The sequence below is a fragment of the Podarcis erhardii genome (genome assembly GCF_964252035.2).
Source record: "Podarcis erhardii genome assembly, chromosome: 12".
Classification (NCBI taxonomy): domain Eukaryota; kingdom Metazoa; phylum Chordata; class Lepidosauria; order Squamata; family Lacertidae; genus Podarcis; species Podarcis erhardii.
Window position 1 is genome coordinate 42,212,417 of NC_138513.1, and position 17,611 is coordinate 42,230,027.

At 42.0% G+C, this 17,611-nt stretch overlaps 2 protein-coding genes and 1 long non-coding RNA gene across 3 annotated transcripts; 1 reads left to right on the forward strand and 2 right to left on the reverse strand.

Annotated features, from left to right (window-relative positions):
- Window positions 1–5,070: 5,070 nt before the first annotated feature.
- LOC309325702 (transmembrane channel-like protein 2-B) lies at window positions 5,071–8,513 on the forward strand (the record flags this gene model as incomplete). Its single annotated transcript, XM_081833963.1, has 4 exons — window positions 5,071–5,183; window positions 5,831–5,909; window positions 7,020–7,140; window positions 8,027–8,513. 4 exons carry the CDS (start codon window positions 5,071–5,073, stop codon window positions 8,260–8,262), a joined length of 549 nt encoding a protein of 182 aa, XP_081690089.1. The 3' UTR covers window positions 8,263–8,513.
- Window positions 5,082–7,847, reverse strand: LOC309325829. The gene is made up of 3 exons (XR_014150051.1): window positions 7,772–7,847; window positions 5,847–5,888; window positions 5,082–5,209 (listed from the first exon to the last, which is right to left on the reverse strand). It is a non-coding gene; the product is annotated as an uncharacterized lncRNA (long non-coding RNA).
- A 2,290-nt stretch (window positions 8,514–10,803) lies between the features above and the next one.
- RPSA (ribosomal protein SA) lies at window positions 10,804–17,611 on the reverse strand. The gene is made up of 7 exons (XM_081834704.1): window positions 17,457–17,611; window positions 15,323–15,489; window positions 14,080–14,198; window positions 13,600–13,845; window positions 12,938–13,066; window positions 11,168–11,339; window positions 10,804–10,953 (listed from the first exon to the last, which is right to left on the reverse strand). Exons 2-7 carry the CDS (start codon window positions 15,453–15,455, stop codon window positions 10,859–10,861), a joined length of 894 nt encoding a protein of 297 aa, XP_081690830.1. The 5' UTR covers window positions 15,456–15,489; window positions 17,457–17,611; the 3' UTR covers window positions 10,804–10,858.

The following is a 17,611-nucleotide window of genomic DNA, read 5'->3' on the forward strand; positions in this document are numbered from 1 at the left end:
AAAGACATCTGTTTCGACCGCCAAACCTTTTAGAGGAGCATTTTCAACCGTTGGGCACCATTTCTGAGTCAATTGCCGAAAGTCAGAGTTTTGATGAAATTGTGACCCCAGGGCTTAGGGATTTTTTCAAAAAAATATTTTTCTGCCGGTTAAGTTGTCGAGGGCTGTTTTCTTTTCCTGTGATAAAAAGACATCTGTTTCGACCGCCAAACCTTTCAGAGGAGCATTTGCAACCGTTGGGCACCATTTCTGAGTCAATTGCCGAAAGTCAGATTTTTCATGAAATTGTGACCCTGGGGCTTAGGGATTTTTTCAAAAAAATATTTTTCTGCCGGTTAAGTTGTCGAGGGCTGTTTTCTTTTCCTGTGATAAAAAGACATCTGTTTCGACCGCCAAACCTTTCAGGGGAGCATTTGCAACCGTTGGGCACCATTTCTGAGTCAATTGCCGAAAGTCAGAGTTTTGATGAAATTGTGACCCCGGGGCTTAGGGATTTTTTTAAAAAAATATTTTTCTGCCAGTTAAGTTGTCGAGGGCTGTTTTCTTTTCCTGTGATAAAAAGACATCTGTTTCGACCGCCAAACCTTTCAGAGGAGCATTTGCAACCGTTGGGCACCATTTCTGAGTCAATTGCCGAAAGTCAGATTTTTGATCAAATTGTGACCCCGGGACTTAGGGATTTTTTCAAAAAAATATTTTTCTGCCGGTTAAGTTGTCGAGGGCTGTTTTCTTTTCCTGTGATAAAAAGACATCTGTTTCGACCGCCAAACCTTTCAGGGGAGCATTTGCAACCGTTTGGCACCATTTGTAAGTCAACTGCCGAAAGTCAGAGTTTTGATGAAATTGTGACCCCGGGCTTATGGATTTTTTCAAAAAAAAAAAATTCTGCCGGTTAAGTTGTCGAGGGCTGTTTTCTTTTCCTGTGATAAAAAGACATCTGTTTCGACCGCCAAACCTTTCAGAGGAGCATTTGCAACCTTTGGGCACCATTTTTGAATCAATGGCCGAAAGTCAGATTTTTGATGAAATTGTGACGCTGGGGCTTAGGGATTTTTTCAAAAAATATTTTTCTGCCGGTTAAGTTGTCGAGGGCTGTTTTCTTTTCCTGTGATAAAAAGACATCTGTTTCGACCGCCAAATCTTTCAGGGGAGCATTTGCAACCGTTTGGCACCATTTGTAAGTCAACTGCCGAAAGTCAGAGTTTTGATGAAATTGTGACCCCAGGGCTTAGGGATTTTTTTAAAAAAATATTTTTCTGCCAGTTAAGTTGTCGAGGGCTATTTTCTTTTCCTGTGATAAAAAGACATCTGTTTCGACCGCCAAACCTTTCAGAGGAGCATTTGCAACCGTTGGGCACCATTTCTGAGTCAATTGCCGAAAGTCAGATTTTTGATCAAATTGTGACCCCGGGACTTAGGGATTTTTTCAAAAAAATATTTTTCTGCCGGTTAAGTTGTCGAGGGCTGTTTTCTTTTCCTGTGATAAAAAGACATCTGTTTCGACCGCCAAACCTTTCAGGGGAGCATTTGCAACCGTTTGGCACCATTTGTAAGTCAACTGCCGAAAGTCAGAGTTTTGATGAAATTGTGACCCCGGGCTTATGGATTTTTTCAAAAAAAAAAAATTCTGCCGGTTAAGTTGTCGAGGGCTGTTTTCTTTTCCTGTGATAAAAAGACATCTGTTTCGACCGCCAAACCTTTTAGAGGAGCATTTTCAACCGTTGGGCACCATTTCTGAGTCAATTGCCGAAAGTCAGAGTTTTGATGAAATTGTGACCCCAGGGCTTAGGGATTTTTTCAAAAATATCTTTTTCTGCTGGTTAAGTTGTCGAGGGCTGATTTCTTTTCCTGTGATAAAAAGACATCTGTTTCGACCGCCAAACCTTTCAGAGGAGCATTTGCAACCGTTGGGCACCATTTCTGAGTCAATTGCCGAAAGTCAGATTTTTCATGAAATTGTGACCCTGGGGCTTAGGGATTTTTTCAAAAAAATATTTTTCTGCCGGTTAAGTTGTCAAGGGCTGATTTCTTTTCCTGTGATAAAAAGACATCTGTTTCGACCGCCAAACCTTTCAGGGGAGCATTTGCAACCGTTTGGCACCATTTGTAAGTCAACTGCCGAAAGTCAGAGTTTTGATGAAATTGTGACCCCGGGCTTATGGATTTTTTCAAAAAAAAAAAATTCTGCCGGTTAAGTTGTCGAGGGCTGTTTTCTTTTCCTGTGATAAAAAGACATCTGTTTCGACCGCCAAACCTTTTAGAGGAGCATTTTCAACCGTTGGGCACCATTTCTGAGTCAATTGCCGAAAGTCAGAGTTTTGATGAAATTGTGACCCCAGGGCTTAGGGATTTTTTCAAAAATATCTTTTTCTGCTGGTTAAGTTGTCGAGGGCTGATTTCTTTTCCTGTGATAAAAAGACATCTGTTTCGACCGCCAAACCTTTCAGAGGAGCATTTGCAACCGTTGGGCACCATTTCTGAGTCAATTGCCGAAAGTCAGATTTTTCATGAAATTGTGACCCTGGGGCTTAGGGATTTTTTCAAAAAAATATTTTTCTGCCGGTTAAGTTGTCAAGGGCTGATTTCTTTTCCTGTGATAAAAAGACATCTGTTTCGACCGCCAAACCTTTCAGAGGAGCATTTTCAACCGTTGGGCACCATTTCTGAGTCAATTGCCGAAAGTCAGAGTTTTGATGAAATTGTGACCCCGGGGCTTAGGGATTTTTACAAAAAAAAATTTTCTGCCGGTTAAGTTGTCGAGGGCTGATTTCTTTTCCTGTGACAAAAAGACATCTGTTTCGACCGCCAAACCTTTCAGAGGAGCATTTGCAACCGTTGGGCACCATTTTTGAATGAATGGCCGAAAGTCAGATTTTTGATTAAATTGTGACCCCGGGGCTTAGGGATTTTTTCAAAAATATATTTTTCTGCCGGTTAAGTTGTCGAGGGCTGATTTGTTTTCCTGTGATAAAAAGCCTTCTCTTTCGACCGTCAAACCTTTCAGGGGAGCATTTTCAACCGTTGGGCACCATTTTTGAGTCAATTGCCGGCAGTCAGAGTTTTGATGAAATTGTGACCCTGGGGCTTAGGGATTTTTACAAAAAAATATTTTTCTGCCGGTTAAATTGTCGAGGGTTGATTTCTTTTCCTGTGATAAAAAGACTTCTGTTTCGACCGCCAAACCTTTCAGAGGAGCATTTGCAACCGTTGGGCATTATTTTTGAATCAATTGCCGAAAGTCAGATTTTTGTTGAAATTGTGACCCCCGGGGCTTAGGGATTTTTACAAAAAAATATTTTTCTGCCGGTTAAATTGTCGAGGGTTGATTTCTTTTCCTGTGATGAAAAGCCCTCTCTTTCGACCGCCAAACCTTTCAGGAGAGCATTTGCAACCGTTTGGCACCATTTCTGAGTCAATTGCCGAAAGTCAGATTTTTGATGAAATTGTGACCCCAGGGCTTAGGGATTTTTACAAAAAAATATTTTTCTGCCAGTTAGGTTGTCGAGGGCTGATTTCTTTTCCTGTGATAAAAAGACTTCTGTTTCGACCGCCAAAACTTTCAGAGGAGCATTTGCAACCGTTGGGCACCATTTTTGAATCAACTGCCGAAAGTCAGAGTTTTGATGAAATTGTGACCCCAGGGCTTAGGGATTTTTTCAAAAAAATATTTTTCTGCCGGTTCAGTTGTCGAGGGCTGTTTTCTTTTCCTGTGATAAAAAGACATCTGTTTCGACCGCCAAACCTTTCAGAGGAGCATTTTCAACCGTTGGGCACCATTTCTGAGTCAATTGCCGAAAGTCAGATTTTTCATGAAATTGTGACCCTGGGGCTTAGGGATTTTTTCAAAAAAAAATTTTTCTGCCGGTTAAGTTGTCAAGGGCTGATTTCTTTTCCTGTGATAAAAAGACATCTGTTTCGACCGCCAAACCTTTCAGAGGAGCATTTGCAACCTTTGGGCACCATTTCTGAGTCAATTGCCGAAAGTCAGAGTTTTGATGAAATTGTGACCCCGGGGCTTAGGGATTTTTTTAAAAAAATATTTTTCTGCCAGTTAAGTTGTCGAGGGCTGTTTTCTTTTCCTGTGATAAAAAGACATCTGTTTCGACCGCCAAACCTTTCAGAGGAGCATTTGCAACCTTTGGGCACCATTTTTGAATCAATGGCCGAAAGTCAGCTTTTTGATGAAATTGTGACCCCGGGGCTTAGGGATTTTTTCAAAAAAATATTTTTCTGCCGGTTAAGTTGTCGAGGGCTGATTTCTTATCCTGTGATAAAAAGCCTTCTCTTTCGACCGCCAAACCTTTCAGAGGAGCATTTGCAACCGTTGGGCACCATTTTTGAATAAATTGCCGAAAGTCAGAGTTTTGATGAAATTGTGACCCCGGGCTTAGGGATTTTTTCAAAAAAATATTTTTCTGCCGGTTAAATTGTCGAGGGCTGATTTCTTTTCCTGTGATAAAAAGCCTTCTCTTTCGACCGTCAAACCTTTCAGGGGAGCATTTGTAACCGTTTGGCACCATTTTTGAATCAATGGCCGAAAGTCAGATTTTTGATGAAATTGTGAAATATTTTTCTGCCGGTTAAGTTGTCGAGGTCTGATTTCTTGTCCTGTGATAAAAAGCCTTCTGTTTCGACCGCCAAACCTTTCAGGGGAGCATTTGCAACCGTTGGGCACCATTTTTGAGTGAATTTCCGAAAGTCAGATTTTTTCTGAAATTGTGACCCCAAGACTTAGAGGTTTTTTCAAAAAAATATTTTTCTGCTGCTTAAGTTGTCGAGGGCTGATTTGTTGTTCTGTGATAAAAAGCCTTCTCTTTTGACCGTCAAATCTTTCAGGGGAGCATTTGCAACCGTCGGTCACCATTTTTGAGTGAATTGCCGAAAGTCAGATTTTTTTTCTGAAATTGTGACCCCGGGGCTTCGGGATTTTTTGGAAAAAAAATTTTTCTGCAGGTTAAGTTGTCGAGGGCCGATTTCTTGTCCTGTGATAAAAAGCCTTCTGTTTCGACCGCCAAACCTTTCAGGGGAGCATTTGCAACCGTTTGGCACCATTCCAGTGGGGAAAAGAAAATGTACGATGTAATCCAAGAGACCATCCAACACGATTTTCCTCCCTTTGTGGCCAAGATCTTCGGTTATATGGCAAATCCAGGACTAATTATACCCGCCATTCTACTTATGATGTAAGTTGTTCCAATAGCCTGGGGACCTGAGAGCGAAGAAGAGTTTTATTTTAGCAAGAGGTATCCTTAGGTTATTGGTTTAAAAATTGCTAGGATTTAAAATGTCGTGCTGTGCGTGTAGCCTGAACTCAAACCAACCATTAATGGATTATGCAGAATCTTCTCACCCTAATTGATCTCCAGTCCTTATATCCATAATACAGATTATTTTTCCACCGCAGCAAAAACAACAATACTTTTTTGTAACCCACTTTGATATTTTTAATGATATGCTTATATATAGTTTATAAATATTCTGTTTTAACCTTTAAACGCCTGCTGAAAACTTTTATATGCTGCCAAACCTATCCAGGCAATTAAGACAATGTCTTTCTTTAACAGGTGATGACCTCTTATTTTAAATTTTTCTGTGGTTTTTATTATATATAGATTCTCGTAAACTGCTTTGATATTTTTTGCTAGAGTTGTAAGAGAAAGGTTTTTTTATTTGTTTTTTGTTAATAACTGATAGGAAATGTGGGTATTAACAAAAAAAAGTGTTTAACTGATATTGTATTTCTTAGATCAGTAATTAAACCTGCCTCTTTTGTCTACTTTTAAGCCATTGTAACGTGTCACAGAAGTTTAACTGATATCTGATTTTGTAGCCTTGCTATATATTACCTGAATGCTGTGGCTGAAGCTTATCAACACGCCAATGCGGAGCTGAAGAAGAAAATGCAAATGGTATGTTTGTATTTTATCAAATGAACTTACAAATGAAAACACCACAGGTGTTTTGGTCCATTGTTGAACTACATGGTTCAAAAATCCATGTGCCAGTTCATGTGCTGATTGCTACATTCCTAGCATTCCTTAAGTACATATTAGCTCATCCTGAATTACCTGCTCCTTCTTTATATATTAAAACTACATAATAAATTCTCATATTCCCAACTTTTTAAGATGCACTTAACACTGATATAAAAAATGCTACAACATTTTTATAATATGAAATATACCCGTGTGCAGCTCTATCTAGGGGCAAGCATTTGAAAATATATGATGTATCCAGGCCCCCAGCCCCACTCCACTGGCATAAATACACTCTCCAAATGAATGTCTCACCCCACCTGAAGAACTCCATTCTGAGAGTACACGGAGGCTTTGTGGTTTTTTAGAAAACAAACAAACCAGTTTTAACAAGGAAAAGTGTTGGGTACAACACAGACACTAACACAACACAAAGCCTTTTCAAATTCCCTTCGCTCGGTACTCAGATCTTGTTTTAAACTGCCAGTCCTCCTCCCCCAGTGTCATCCCTGCTCACTCTCCTCAAAACTGTTTTAAATTGCCACCTTTCTCTCTCTCCACGATCCTCTATTCCTGCTTAATTCAAACCTCTGCTGCTGTTTAAACCACAATTTCCCTCTCAGTAGCTCTTTTACCACAGCAGAAGTTTAAGTAAAGCAGGGAGAAAGAAACTCTGAGAGGAAAATGACAGTTTTAAACACTGGCAGGACACTGAGAGGTCGTTTTTTAAGAAGAACAAATCGGTTTTTAAAAGGAGAAATATCAGAGATGAGCACAACACAGAAGCTGACACCAAAAAGCTAACACAACAGAGCTTTTTCAAACACCCTTCTCGCTATTCCCAAACCTTGTTTTAAACAAGTTCTCCCTTAATTTGTAGTTTTTACCATAATTATTTTTAAAAAATGATGATGATGCCTGAGAGCTGTGTCCAACGCTAGTCCTACTCGGCGTAGGCCAACTGAAATTAATCATCAGGACGAGCTTAGGTCCATTAATTGCAAAGGATATGACCCTAACATTTTTATGTGCCATGCTCTGTAGCAACGTGAAGATGAGAAAAACAAGAAGAATAACAAAGCTTCCACCAATCCCGCAATGCAAGATTTGGAAGACTTGCTTGTTCCACGTGCAAAGGCCATGGATGGACCCAAACCAACAGAAGGTAAAAACAGCCCAACACACTGGCCTCCCATCAATGCTAGTCAATGTACCAGTAATTCTTTTGGTAAATCCCTGGGCTCAGTTCAATGTTTTGGTATTGGTATAAAAAGGTTTAAACAACTTGGGAATCAAAAACCTGAAAAAATGACTAAGATTTACTGAGGATGCCCTGGTTGTTATTCCAGTTTTAGTTTCTGTTGGACAGGGTGTTCTCAGTGCCCCCCACATTATGGAACCCCCTCCCTAAATGGCATCAGGTTGTCCCATGTTGGCCTCATTTAGGCACTAGGTGAAAACTAGGTTAACCCAGCCTTTGAAATATAATCAGCATTTTTGGTGACACTATTTATCTCTCTCTCAAAAGTGAAAACCTTTTTTTGCCCAATGACTGGATTATAGTCTGGCTCACTTTACATAGACTATTTTAAACATCATTATGCCATCAGGTGACAACTTCAGTGCTATCATTTCTGGCCTAAACAGAGACAAAGGATTTTTAGCATTGTATTAATTAGCTGACCAGTGCCAGGTTGTCTGTTACACCTACTGATTATGTAAAATACCACTGTTAATTGTGTAATTCTCAGGTTTTACTTGTTAGCATTTCATTGCCCTACCTCACTGATACTTACCCAAATCCTGTGTATTCATGAGGATGTCCCTCCATGCATCTGGTAAGGTGGACTGCAGTCCCTCTGGAGGTTGATGTTGAACTATTATAAAAGTTTAGCTAATGCAACAACTAATAGAGATATCAGGGGGAATTTAACTGCTTGCCTCAGTGGCTTTGCTGTGCACAAAAATAACAGCTAAATGAGATCTGAAGGATGCCTGGATGGGTTAGTTAATATGCGAAAAAGCACTGAATGTTCCTTTCCTTTTACAAGATAACAAGCCTGAGTCTGCCAACATTAAAAACACTCCTGCAATGAAGGAAGAGGCAAGCACCACCAGAAACAGTAATCCTGAGAACCCTGCAAGAGGAGCCACACTCCAGCCTGCTGTTGTAGTGACTCGGCCACCAAGCCCAAGAGGCGGGCTGCCTAACCAACCAAGACCAAATCCAAAGATGCCACAGCCTAGGGGACCACCCTCTGGAATGGGGAGGGGTAAGACTCATTAACTACCATTAAAACACAATTCATCTACATGCACTGGAAATGTATGCTGCACATCAATTCCTGCAAGTAGAAATTTTACACATCCACATTTGAGGTCTAAAGTACATCACTGTCAAAAGTCCATCATAAAAAACAGCCTCCTGTGGTCACTTCTCCAAACCCCCTTTTCCTTTTGAGCATATGCAGTGCTTAAACCATCAGGAACATGTCTTTTTTGAGGTGGGTTCAGAATGAGCAATGCTAAGACAACAGGTCCCCCATTTATTCTTTTATTCCCCTTCCTTCCTTCCCTCCCCCTCCCTTTTTATGATTACCCGCTCTGGGATCCCACAGCTTATTCTCCCCTGGTCTCCTTGCTGGCCCAAATAGGAGTAATTTCGCCAGCTAGCCGTGGTGATTATCTAATGTTTATTAGATGGATTTCCCCCCTAAAATGATTTTTGAATTCTGAATTTATTGTTATTCACGTTTTATACCGTATTTTATGCTTTTTTGTTGCATCAATTAAGTGTTTTATTTTGTTGTTAGCTGCCCTGAGCCCGGTTTTCTGAACCAGGAAGGGCAGGGGTATAAATAAAAAAATATTTATTATTTATTATTATTTGAAAATATAGACCTAGGACTGAGGTCTAGCAGCATGAAAAATAAGCTTGCAAATGATTACGTTTTCATTCACTTCCAGGCTTTTAAGAAGTTATCTTTAGATGCATTTACATGAAAGAAAAACCCTGAATGTCTCTTTAAAGGTTATATAAGTTTTCCAATAAAAAGCAGCTACATTTTAAGAACTGTTAAGAGCAAAATAAGTGACGTAAAAGCCACTGCTTCAAAACTTCTTACTCCAAGGACTCCACTCCCTGCATTCTCACCATGATCTATCTGCAATATGAGAACATTACTTCTAACCTACCTTTCATGGTGGGTTCAGATGCTAGCAAAATATGTGAATTGATGCAACTCTCCCCTCCCTGTGCACTTGAAGCCCTCTCCAGCAAAAATGTCCCATGTTTTGGCTTGAAAATAGCATCCTGCGGGATCCCATAGGAATTTTTTTTCCAAACCTCACTGTGGCAGGTTTGATTAAGAACAGGTGTGTTTTGTGGCCCTTTGACTTTTATTGCTTACGACTTTTGTTATATTTTGTAAATCTTTTCATGTCGTAAGCCGCCTTCAGCATGGCTTAACTATGAAAAGGTGGCATACAATTAAACAATGATGTTGTAGTAACAGGTCCTTGGAATTTGTATATTATATGTCCTTGCGTTTATTTTCCAAACCACGGCTGACATTTAGCTATTGCTTGGACTCCGATTATCCCATTAGTGAAAGTGTGTGTGAATTATATGCATGTTTGTGTAAAAGAACTGGCATAGAGCTATAATTAACTTTAGAAAAAACTCCAAGTTTTGCCAGTTATCGATGAAAGACATTCCCAGTAAAGGGATGCTTCTTATTGGAGAGCTTGGGTTGGGTCCTCAAGTCTTTTGCCTCCATACCAGGGGGAAGAAGCATTCGTCTAGCCAGACCAACCCTGCCTGAACCTCTAGATACCATTACTTGTCAAAAAGTCAAGAGAAAGCCTAATAAAGGTCTTATCTAGTATGGATCAGGCGGGGTCCCAGCTTCTTGCCTCCTCTCCAGTGGCAGGAGCCATCCCACTTTCCAGACTGACCGACTGATCTCTGAGCAGCATTGTCTTTATTGGTCTCTAGAGTGCTCCTTCCCATAAGACCAGGGTGCTATTTGAAACCTACAGTATCTGAAAAGATTTCCTTTGCTTACCTGCTAACTGCTCCTACACAAATTCTTAAGACTTTCAGCAATGGCCCATCAGCTACCTTTTTTCCCCCATCTTTAACATAGAGGCGGGTAAAAATTTGTGAAGTAAAGGAAAACTTACACACTATTTTGTAACATTTTGGTTGACCTAATAAAGGTATTGTCCTTTTTTCTGAGTGGCTATGACGTTAAACTTTTGTGAAACACGTTACAGGTAGGTAGCCGTGTTGGTCTGCTGTACTCGAAACAATTTTTTAAATTTCGTTTTGTGGAACAAACCAGCTTCAGGTCTAAAAAAGCCCCCTATTCACACAGAGGAGAAAGGGGTTGAAAAGCACTTTGATGTGTCTTTTCAGAAATCTCATACTGCTCAAAGTTAATGTGCTGGCCCAATAGTCTACTTAATTCAAAAACATGACCACTAGCTGATAAATTTTATCAGCTGCCACAGTGGGCCCTGCCCTGTGTAAAACACTGTAAGGCATCATAGCATGGATGTGACCAAAATTATTCAAACATGCCCTGTAAAATACACAATCACTATAAAACATCCTTGATGCATAAACTTCTAAAATTTATCAAATGTCAGATCGTAAGATTCTGTAACAGTGTGGGTGACTTGATTGTGCATGTGCACGATGCCTATTTTATATATATATATATATATATATATATATATATATATATATATATATATATATATGAGCTCATGGATCTCAGAGCACACCAGGATAACACTGCATATCAGAAAAGCAAGCCAAGCCTTGTATTAAGAAAGATCTTTATTTTTCACTGTACTCATGAATTCCTGTAGATGTATTAAGACCATTCCGTGGCAGTCCCTACCCACTCAGTTGCCTGAGCAGTGGGGGCTGCGGACCAGTCTTCAGTGGCAGGCTGTGCACTCCAGTCCTCTGGGAAAAAAACATACGTAAAACCACCATCAGAAATGTTAAACTCAAGCAAACACCCCCAACCCTCCCTGTCACGTCTGAGAACTAATAAATCTCGAGATTTCATCACAAAACCTCTGTCGGAGAAGATGGAAACACCATTGACACAAGTGCCCAAATAATTTTACAGTTCGCTGTCATCAAGAGATGTAGTTTCATCTTTCAAGATACTTACCAGCTGGGAATGTCGTCTGTATTGGCACAGACGGCACTTGCACACCTTCAGACCAATCAGCCACCTCAGGCTGCGGCGGAGCAGTGAATTCGGGTGCAGGCGCAGTCCATTCGCCTTGGAATTCCTCCTTTGTAACCGCCTTCTCAGCTGCAGCCTGCTCCTCCTTTTCAATCTGAGAGAGAGAGAGAGATTAACGCAAGCTAATGTTACTGATATCTTCTGTGATGGACAAGCTATGGGCCTGCCTCCTGGTGACCTGGCAACCAATGAGAGCTGGAGAGACCCAGAGCCAATCAGGAGAAAACAGTATTTAAGTTAGATGCAGAGCTTTAAGAGTCAAAATAGAACCACAGAGTTGGAAGGGACCCTGAGGCTTATCCAACTCCCTGCAATGCAGTAATATGCAGCTCTCCCGTACAAGAATCAAACCTGCAACCTTGGCATTATCAAGCACCATGCCCTAATCAACCAGGCCATGCACCTTTCAGAGAGGGCAGACACAGATTGTCTGCAGGTTAGGGACCTAGCAGATAGGTATTTGACTCTCCCTGTAGGAGTTGGGCTGTCAGTGTGAGCAATTGGGGTTTGAACCATCTGAGTGGGGATGGCTAGCTGGGCAACCCAGCTTTGATCCCATCAGAGGAAATTAAATCCCAGAAGGGGCTGAGTGGGTGTTGCTGGTTAGAACACTGATAGCCAATCTAGCTGGAAAAGGTCTACCAAACACTTGGTTCAGTAGAGCTGTTGAAAGGTTCCTCTAAAGAGTTTATGTATGAGACTAACTTTGGTGCATAAAGAAGGACCATAAAGAAGGCTGATTGCCAAAGAATTGATGCTTTTGAATTATGGTGCTGGAGGAGATTCTTGAGAGTCCCATGGACTGCAAGAAGATCAAACGTATCCATTCTTAAGGAAATCAGCCCTGAGTGCTCACTGGAAGGACAGATCGTGAAGCTGAGGCTCCAATACTCTGGCCACCTCATGAGAAGAGAAGAGTCCCTGGAAATGACCCTGATGTTGGGAAAGATTGAGGGCACAAGGAGAAGAGGACAGCAGAGGACGAGATGGTTGGACACTGTTCTCAAAGCTACAAACGTGAGTCTGACCAAACTGCGGGAGGCAGTGGAAGACCGGAGTGCCTGGCGTGGTATGGTCCATGGGGTCACGAAGAGTCGGACATGACTAAACGACTAAACAACAACAAACTTTGGTGCGCCACTAGTGAAACCATCAAGTGTCAATCACACCTAGTGTAAACGTCAAAGAAACATTTTGCTCCAGAAGTGCCTCCTCATACAGTGGTGCCTCGCAAGACTAAATTAATCCGTTCCGTGAGGCTCTTCGTATAGCGGTTTTTTCATCTTGCGAAGCAAGCCCATTGACAGCTTAGCGGATTAGCGCTATTAGCGGCTTTTAGCGATCAGCTGTTAAGCGGCTTATCAGCGGATCGGCTTATCAGCGGCTTAGCGGCTTAGGAAAAGGGGGGGAAAGGGGGGAAACCCACAGGAACTCGCAAGACATTTTCGTCTTGCGAAGCAAGCCCATAGGGAAATTCGTTTTGCGAAGCGCTTCCAAAACGGAAAACCCTTCGTCTAGCGGGTTTTCCGTCTTGCGAGGCGCTCGTCTTACGGGGCACCACTGTACTTTGAACCTCTGGGTAGGGACTGAGCGGACAGGGTACGGGTCATGCTGCTTTGCCAAAGCCATGCTCTCCTTTTCCTTCCTCCTCCTAAAACCCCAACACAATACTGTGTGCCAATGCGAGCTTACCTCTTCAGGATCCCGGTAGAAGTAGAGATCAGGCATGACCTCCCATGGGTGCTCACGGGAAATAGTACCACGCATCCGCAAGACCTCACGAGCCAACATCCACCACATCAGGCCAACTGAATGAGCCCCCTGGAGCACAGATTAGATATTTATCCATTAGGACCAAGATTCTCAACAACAACAATAAAAAGAATCAGGAAATAATAGGGTAAATTGGCAAAAAAAAAACCCATATTTTATTAAAAGACACAGGCAATCAAGTTTTGGTAAGACTGCTCAGCAAATTCAAAAGCAGAACAATGGGGTAAAATATATTAAAAATGAGGTAGGTACGTCCCTCAACTACCTCTATCATTTCTCATAAAGGTGTGGCAAGAATCACTATCAAACTCCACTCATTGGACTGTGAAAGTCCTTGTGGCGTTAGCGAAAAATCCTGCCAAGATTGATGTAGCACAGTTCCTACACTCAGGAGTTCATTGGCCAGAAACTGACCTCAGCTCTGAGCTCTAACTATGTGCACACGACCCGTTTTCCTCCTCCAAAACTTATTTCTGCCTTCTATCAAAACACACCAGTAAGCTTTGACTGCAAACTTTGAAATCACACCCAGAAAATGCCTTTAAAAGAAAACCACGGATAGACATAAAGAGAATAACTACCTTGTTGTTGCATGGAATTGCAATATCCACATAGCGCAGGGGAGAATCGGTATTGCACAAGGCAATGGTAGGGATGTTTACATATGACGCTTCGGTCAGTGGCTGATGGTCAGCTCTTGGATCAGTGACTACCAAGAGGCGGGGCTCACGGAAGGCAGCCTGGATCTGATTGGTGAAAGTGCCAGGAGTGAAACGGCCAGCAATTGGTGTAGCTCCAGTTGCAGCAGCAAATTTCAGAACGGCACGCTACAGTGGGGAGATAATAAACAAGGCTGAAATGGTTGAATTTCTTCTACAATTTATGTTGCATTTTCAACAGAGGCCTGGCTTGCATGGTTATTTTGAGACAAGTGCTGACACATTTGGTTCCTCTTTTATTCAATTTACAGATCTGCAAAAATACTAGAGCCAACCCTATCATGATACTATGTATTTTCCCGAGAAGCCACACAATTCGCATTCCTAGACATACTCCCATACCTGTCCAGTATTCCTGGAGGAGATAACGCTCACATCAGCCGGGTTCTCGATGGCAACAATGGCACGAGCAGCCAAAAGCAGCTTTTCCCACGTTCTCTTCAGATTGATAATGTAAATACCTACATAAAACGTAACAGTGTTTTAAATAATAGAAACTGGCAACTAGACGCACTTGTATTGAATCTTGCTTCCAGACTGCAGTTGTTTGCACTCGTTCTTTCCCTCTTGTTAAAAAGATACAAGTGCATGAGAATGGAAAATGGCTCCAAAAAGACATGGGAAAGTACTGATTTCATCCTCTGGTTTGCCTTCATCTGGGAAGTGACGATTCAAAGGAATGTGCAAGTGGCATGAGGGTTCCTACACTTACTGCTTTGCCGTGGTTACACTTCAGAGGACAATTTTGCAGGAGGGGGTGCTTCCCTTCCCACTCATAGTGACTCAACAGTAAATACAGAGTTGCATGTTTACAAAGTATTATTGAACATGTCCCTTCACTTTATCAAGCTTGGCATGGATGTGGCAGTGACTACTATCAAACTCCAGTCATAGAGCATAGCTCTCCTGGCGTTAGCGAAAATCCTGCCAGCGTTTACTGTAGCACACTTCCGACACTCAAGAGTTCATAGGCCAGAAACTGACCTCACCTCTGAGCTTTAATAGCGTGCAGCTAAAACCAAACATGTAGATCAAGCTGCCTGAAATATATCGAATCTTACTCAAGCCACCAAAGCTATTCTTTGTGACATGTCTCCATGATAAACATCAGAACACAAAAAACCTGTCCTGAAATGTAAAGAACCCCTAGATGTCAGTTTACTCCTAGAGTACTGCAAGATAGGCCAGGACAAGGAACAGGGAACCTGTGACCCTTTCCACATATTGTTAAAAGAGTCCTCCCATCAGCCCTAGCAAAAATGGCTAATAAACAGGGATGGTGGTAGTTGTAGCCTAATAACATTTGGAGGGCCAGAAATTCCCAGCCCTGGCTTAGACATAGAACAATTGACAAAAGCAATTCACTTATTTGAATAGGCAAGCTCAGCATGTGCATTCTTGGCAAGGAATAGGACTAAAGGAAGTGAAAAGCACTAAGCAGTAGTATATAGACTGAATATATAAATAACTGAACAGAAAAATGTAAAATCCAATGCTACTTTGCACTCATAAGCCACTGCTGTCTAGCATCGCCACAAACAACAGACTATTAAAAAATCACCCTGAAATTCTACAAGAGTCTTACCATCACTTTTTCTTTTATAAATGTACTGTTCCATCTGAAAGTCAAGATTGGTGCCTCCCAAGTGGGTTCCTGCAGCAAGGAATTTGAGGACATCTTCCTCCTTCATCTGCAGAACATCAAGACCTCCGGACATTGTGAAGTTTCCTTTTAAAGCAACGACAGGAAACCTAAAACAGAATCAGCTTATGTTAGTATGGGATAGGAACATCACTGTCAGGTCTCCATGCCAATCTATAAAATGGGAGCAATAGTGAACTACTGTCACTGCAGAGGCACATATATGATTGCAAAGTCTTCTTCAATACAAGAATGATAAAAAAAACCTTGGGTTCTGCATGTGATTTAAGAAAGATCTTAAAGGTAAAGGTACCCCTGACCGTTAGGTCCAGTTGTAAACGACTGGGGTTGCGGTGCTCATCTCACTCTATAGGCCAAGAGAGCCAGCATTTGTCCGCAGACAGCTTCCGGGTCATGTGGCCAAGCTGCTTTTGGCAAACCAGAGCAGCGCACGGAAACACAGTTTACCTTCCCGCTAGAGCGGTACCTATTTATCTACTTGCACTGACATGCTGTCAAACTGCTAGGTGAGCAGGAAAAAGATCTTATATAGTGGCAATTGAAGAGGCAACATAATCACATTTCTGGCCTAAAACTGTCATCTAACAGCAGCCATTAGGCTGCAACAGAGGCAGAGATTGGAAATAGGATCCCTGCATCAGCTTTGTTGGGCATCTCCTCTCAGCCGTTTCCATTTATAATGGTCATTTAAAGAACCTGGAAGCACGCAAACTTGGGTGATCCTATCATTGGTTTTATGCAACCTACTCTGGGAACCTTTTTTGGCTGGAAGATCATAAAAGTGCTTTAAATAAATAGGGCACCGTACAATAAACTGCAGCAATTCAAAATGAAAAATTGCAACCTTTATGCTAAGCCTATTATATAAAATTAATTACTATTAAGCTTAAATTGGTATGTTTGCATCAAAATTATGCTTTCTTTAAATGTTTTTAAAGGGTTTCAACCAGGAGGCTATTAAGCAACAAAAGTTCATGATTCTGCTGTCAAGCTCAAAATATACACAACCATCATATAAAAGCAACTATGGTCTCCAAATCAAGGGAAACCATTCAATGCCTGCAATGGAGTAATATTTCTTAGAAAGGCCAAAGAAGACTACTCATCTGGGAGCTCTTTTTTTAAAAAAAAAAGTGGAAGCATATATTTTGAGGCAAATTAACGTTTTCGCTGTGCTTTATTTACATTGTACAGTAGATGTAATTCCCAGACTCTGGAACTCTCTTCCTAGAGAACTTAAAACCGGCTCTCTCCTTGCAGTCTTTAGAGAGATCTTACTCCAAGAGGCTTTTGGGAACTGACTGTAATGAAAAGGCTGGTGCAGCGCCATTTTCGCTGTCCTTTTCAATATTGTGTATATACACATGTGCGGTTGTCCTTTCTAACGGTCCCTATTTTATCTGTAATCTGCCTCGAATCCTTGGGGGGCGGGGGATGGCAAGGAACATCAAATTAACTACGTAACGACGTCAGGTGAAGAGGTGAAGCAAGGAGAGATCGCCGGCATCCATTACCTTTAGGCACCAAGGAAAAATTATTCCTATTCTCCATGACTTTTGGCTAACTGAACCGTCCAGGGCCATTTAAACAGTGTTCGGGTGTGTTATTGCTTTTGCTTCCAACGAATTTGTGTTATATGTATGTATATATATATATATATATATATATGGGATATATATATAACACACACACATATATACATATTTGTGTAATATTTTATATATATATATATATATATATATATTGCAAAGCGCTCTGCGATCCTCTGATGAAGGGCGGTACGGAAATCCAGTGATAGCAATGTATATATTCCTGATCTGGGTTAAAACCTCAGCACGGGTTGCGCTGGGGGCCTCTCCGGGCGCCTCCAAGGCCGGGTTATTTCGCTGCAGCTGCGAGGCCTCGAGCGAAGGGCCCACCAGCGGAAGGGGGACCAGCCCCGTCCTCTTCCCACCCCCAAGGGCCCCCCACGCTGCCGCCCCGGCCCCCTCTTCCTCCTCCCAAGACGCCTTTTCGCTCCCCCCCATGCCCCGCCCGCTTCCCCGCGCCAACTCACGCGGCTACAACGCCGTATGGAGGCCTCCCTGGGGTCGGAGAGAAAGAAGGCCGCGGCGCCTCGTGACGCCTATATATAGTCGGCCGGCCCGCCAATCGCGAGGCGCTTCCGCCGGGAAAGGGGTGGTGACGTCAGGGACTCGGCGCCGGGGCGGG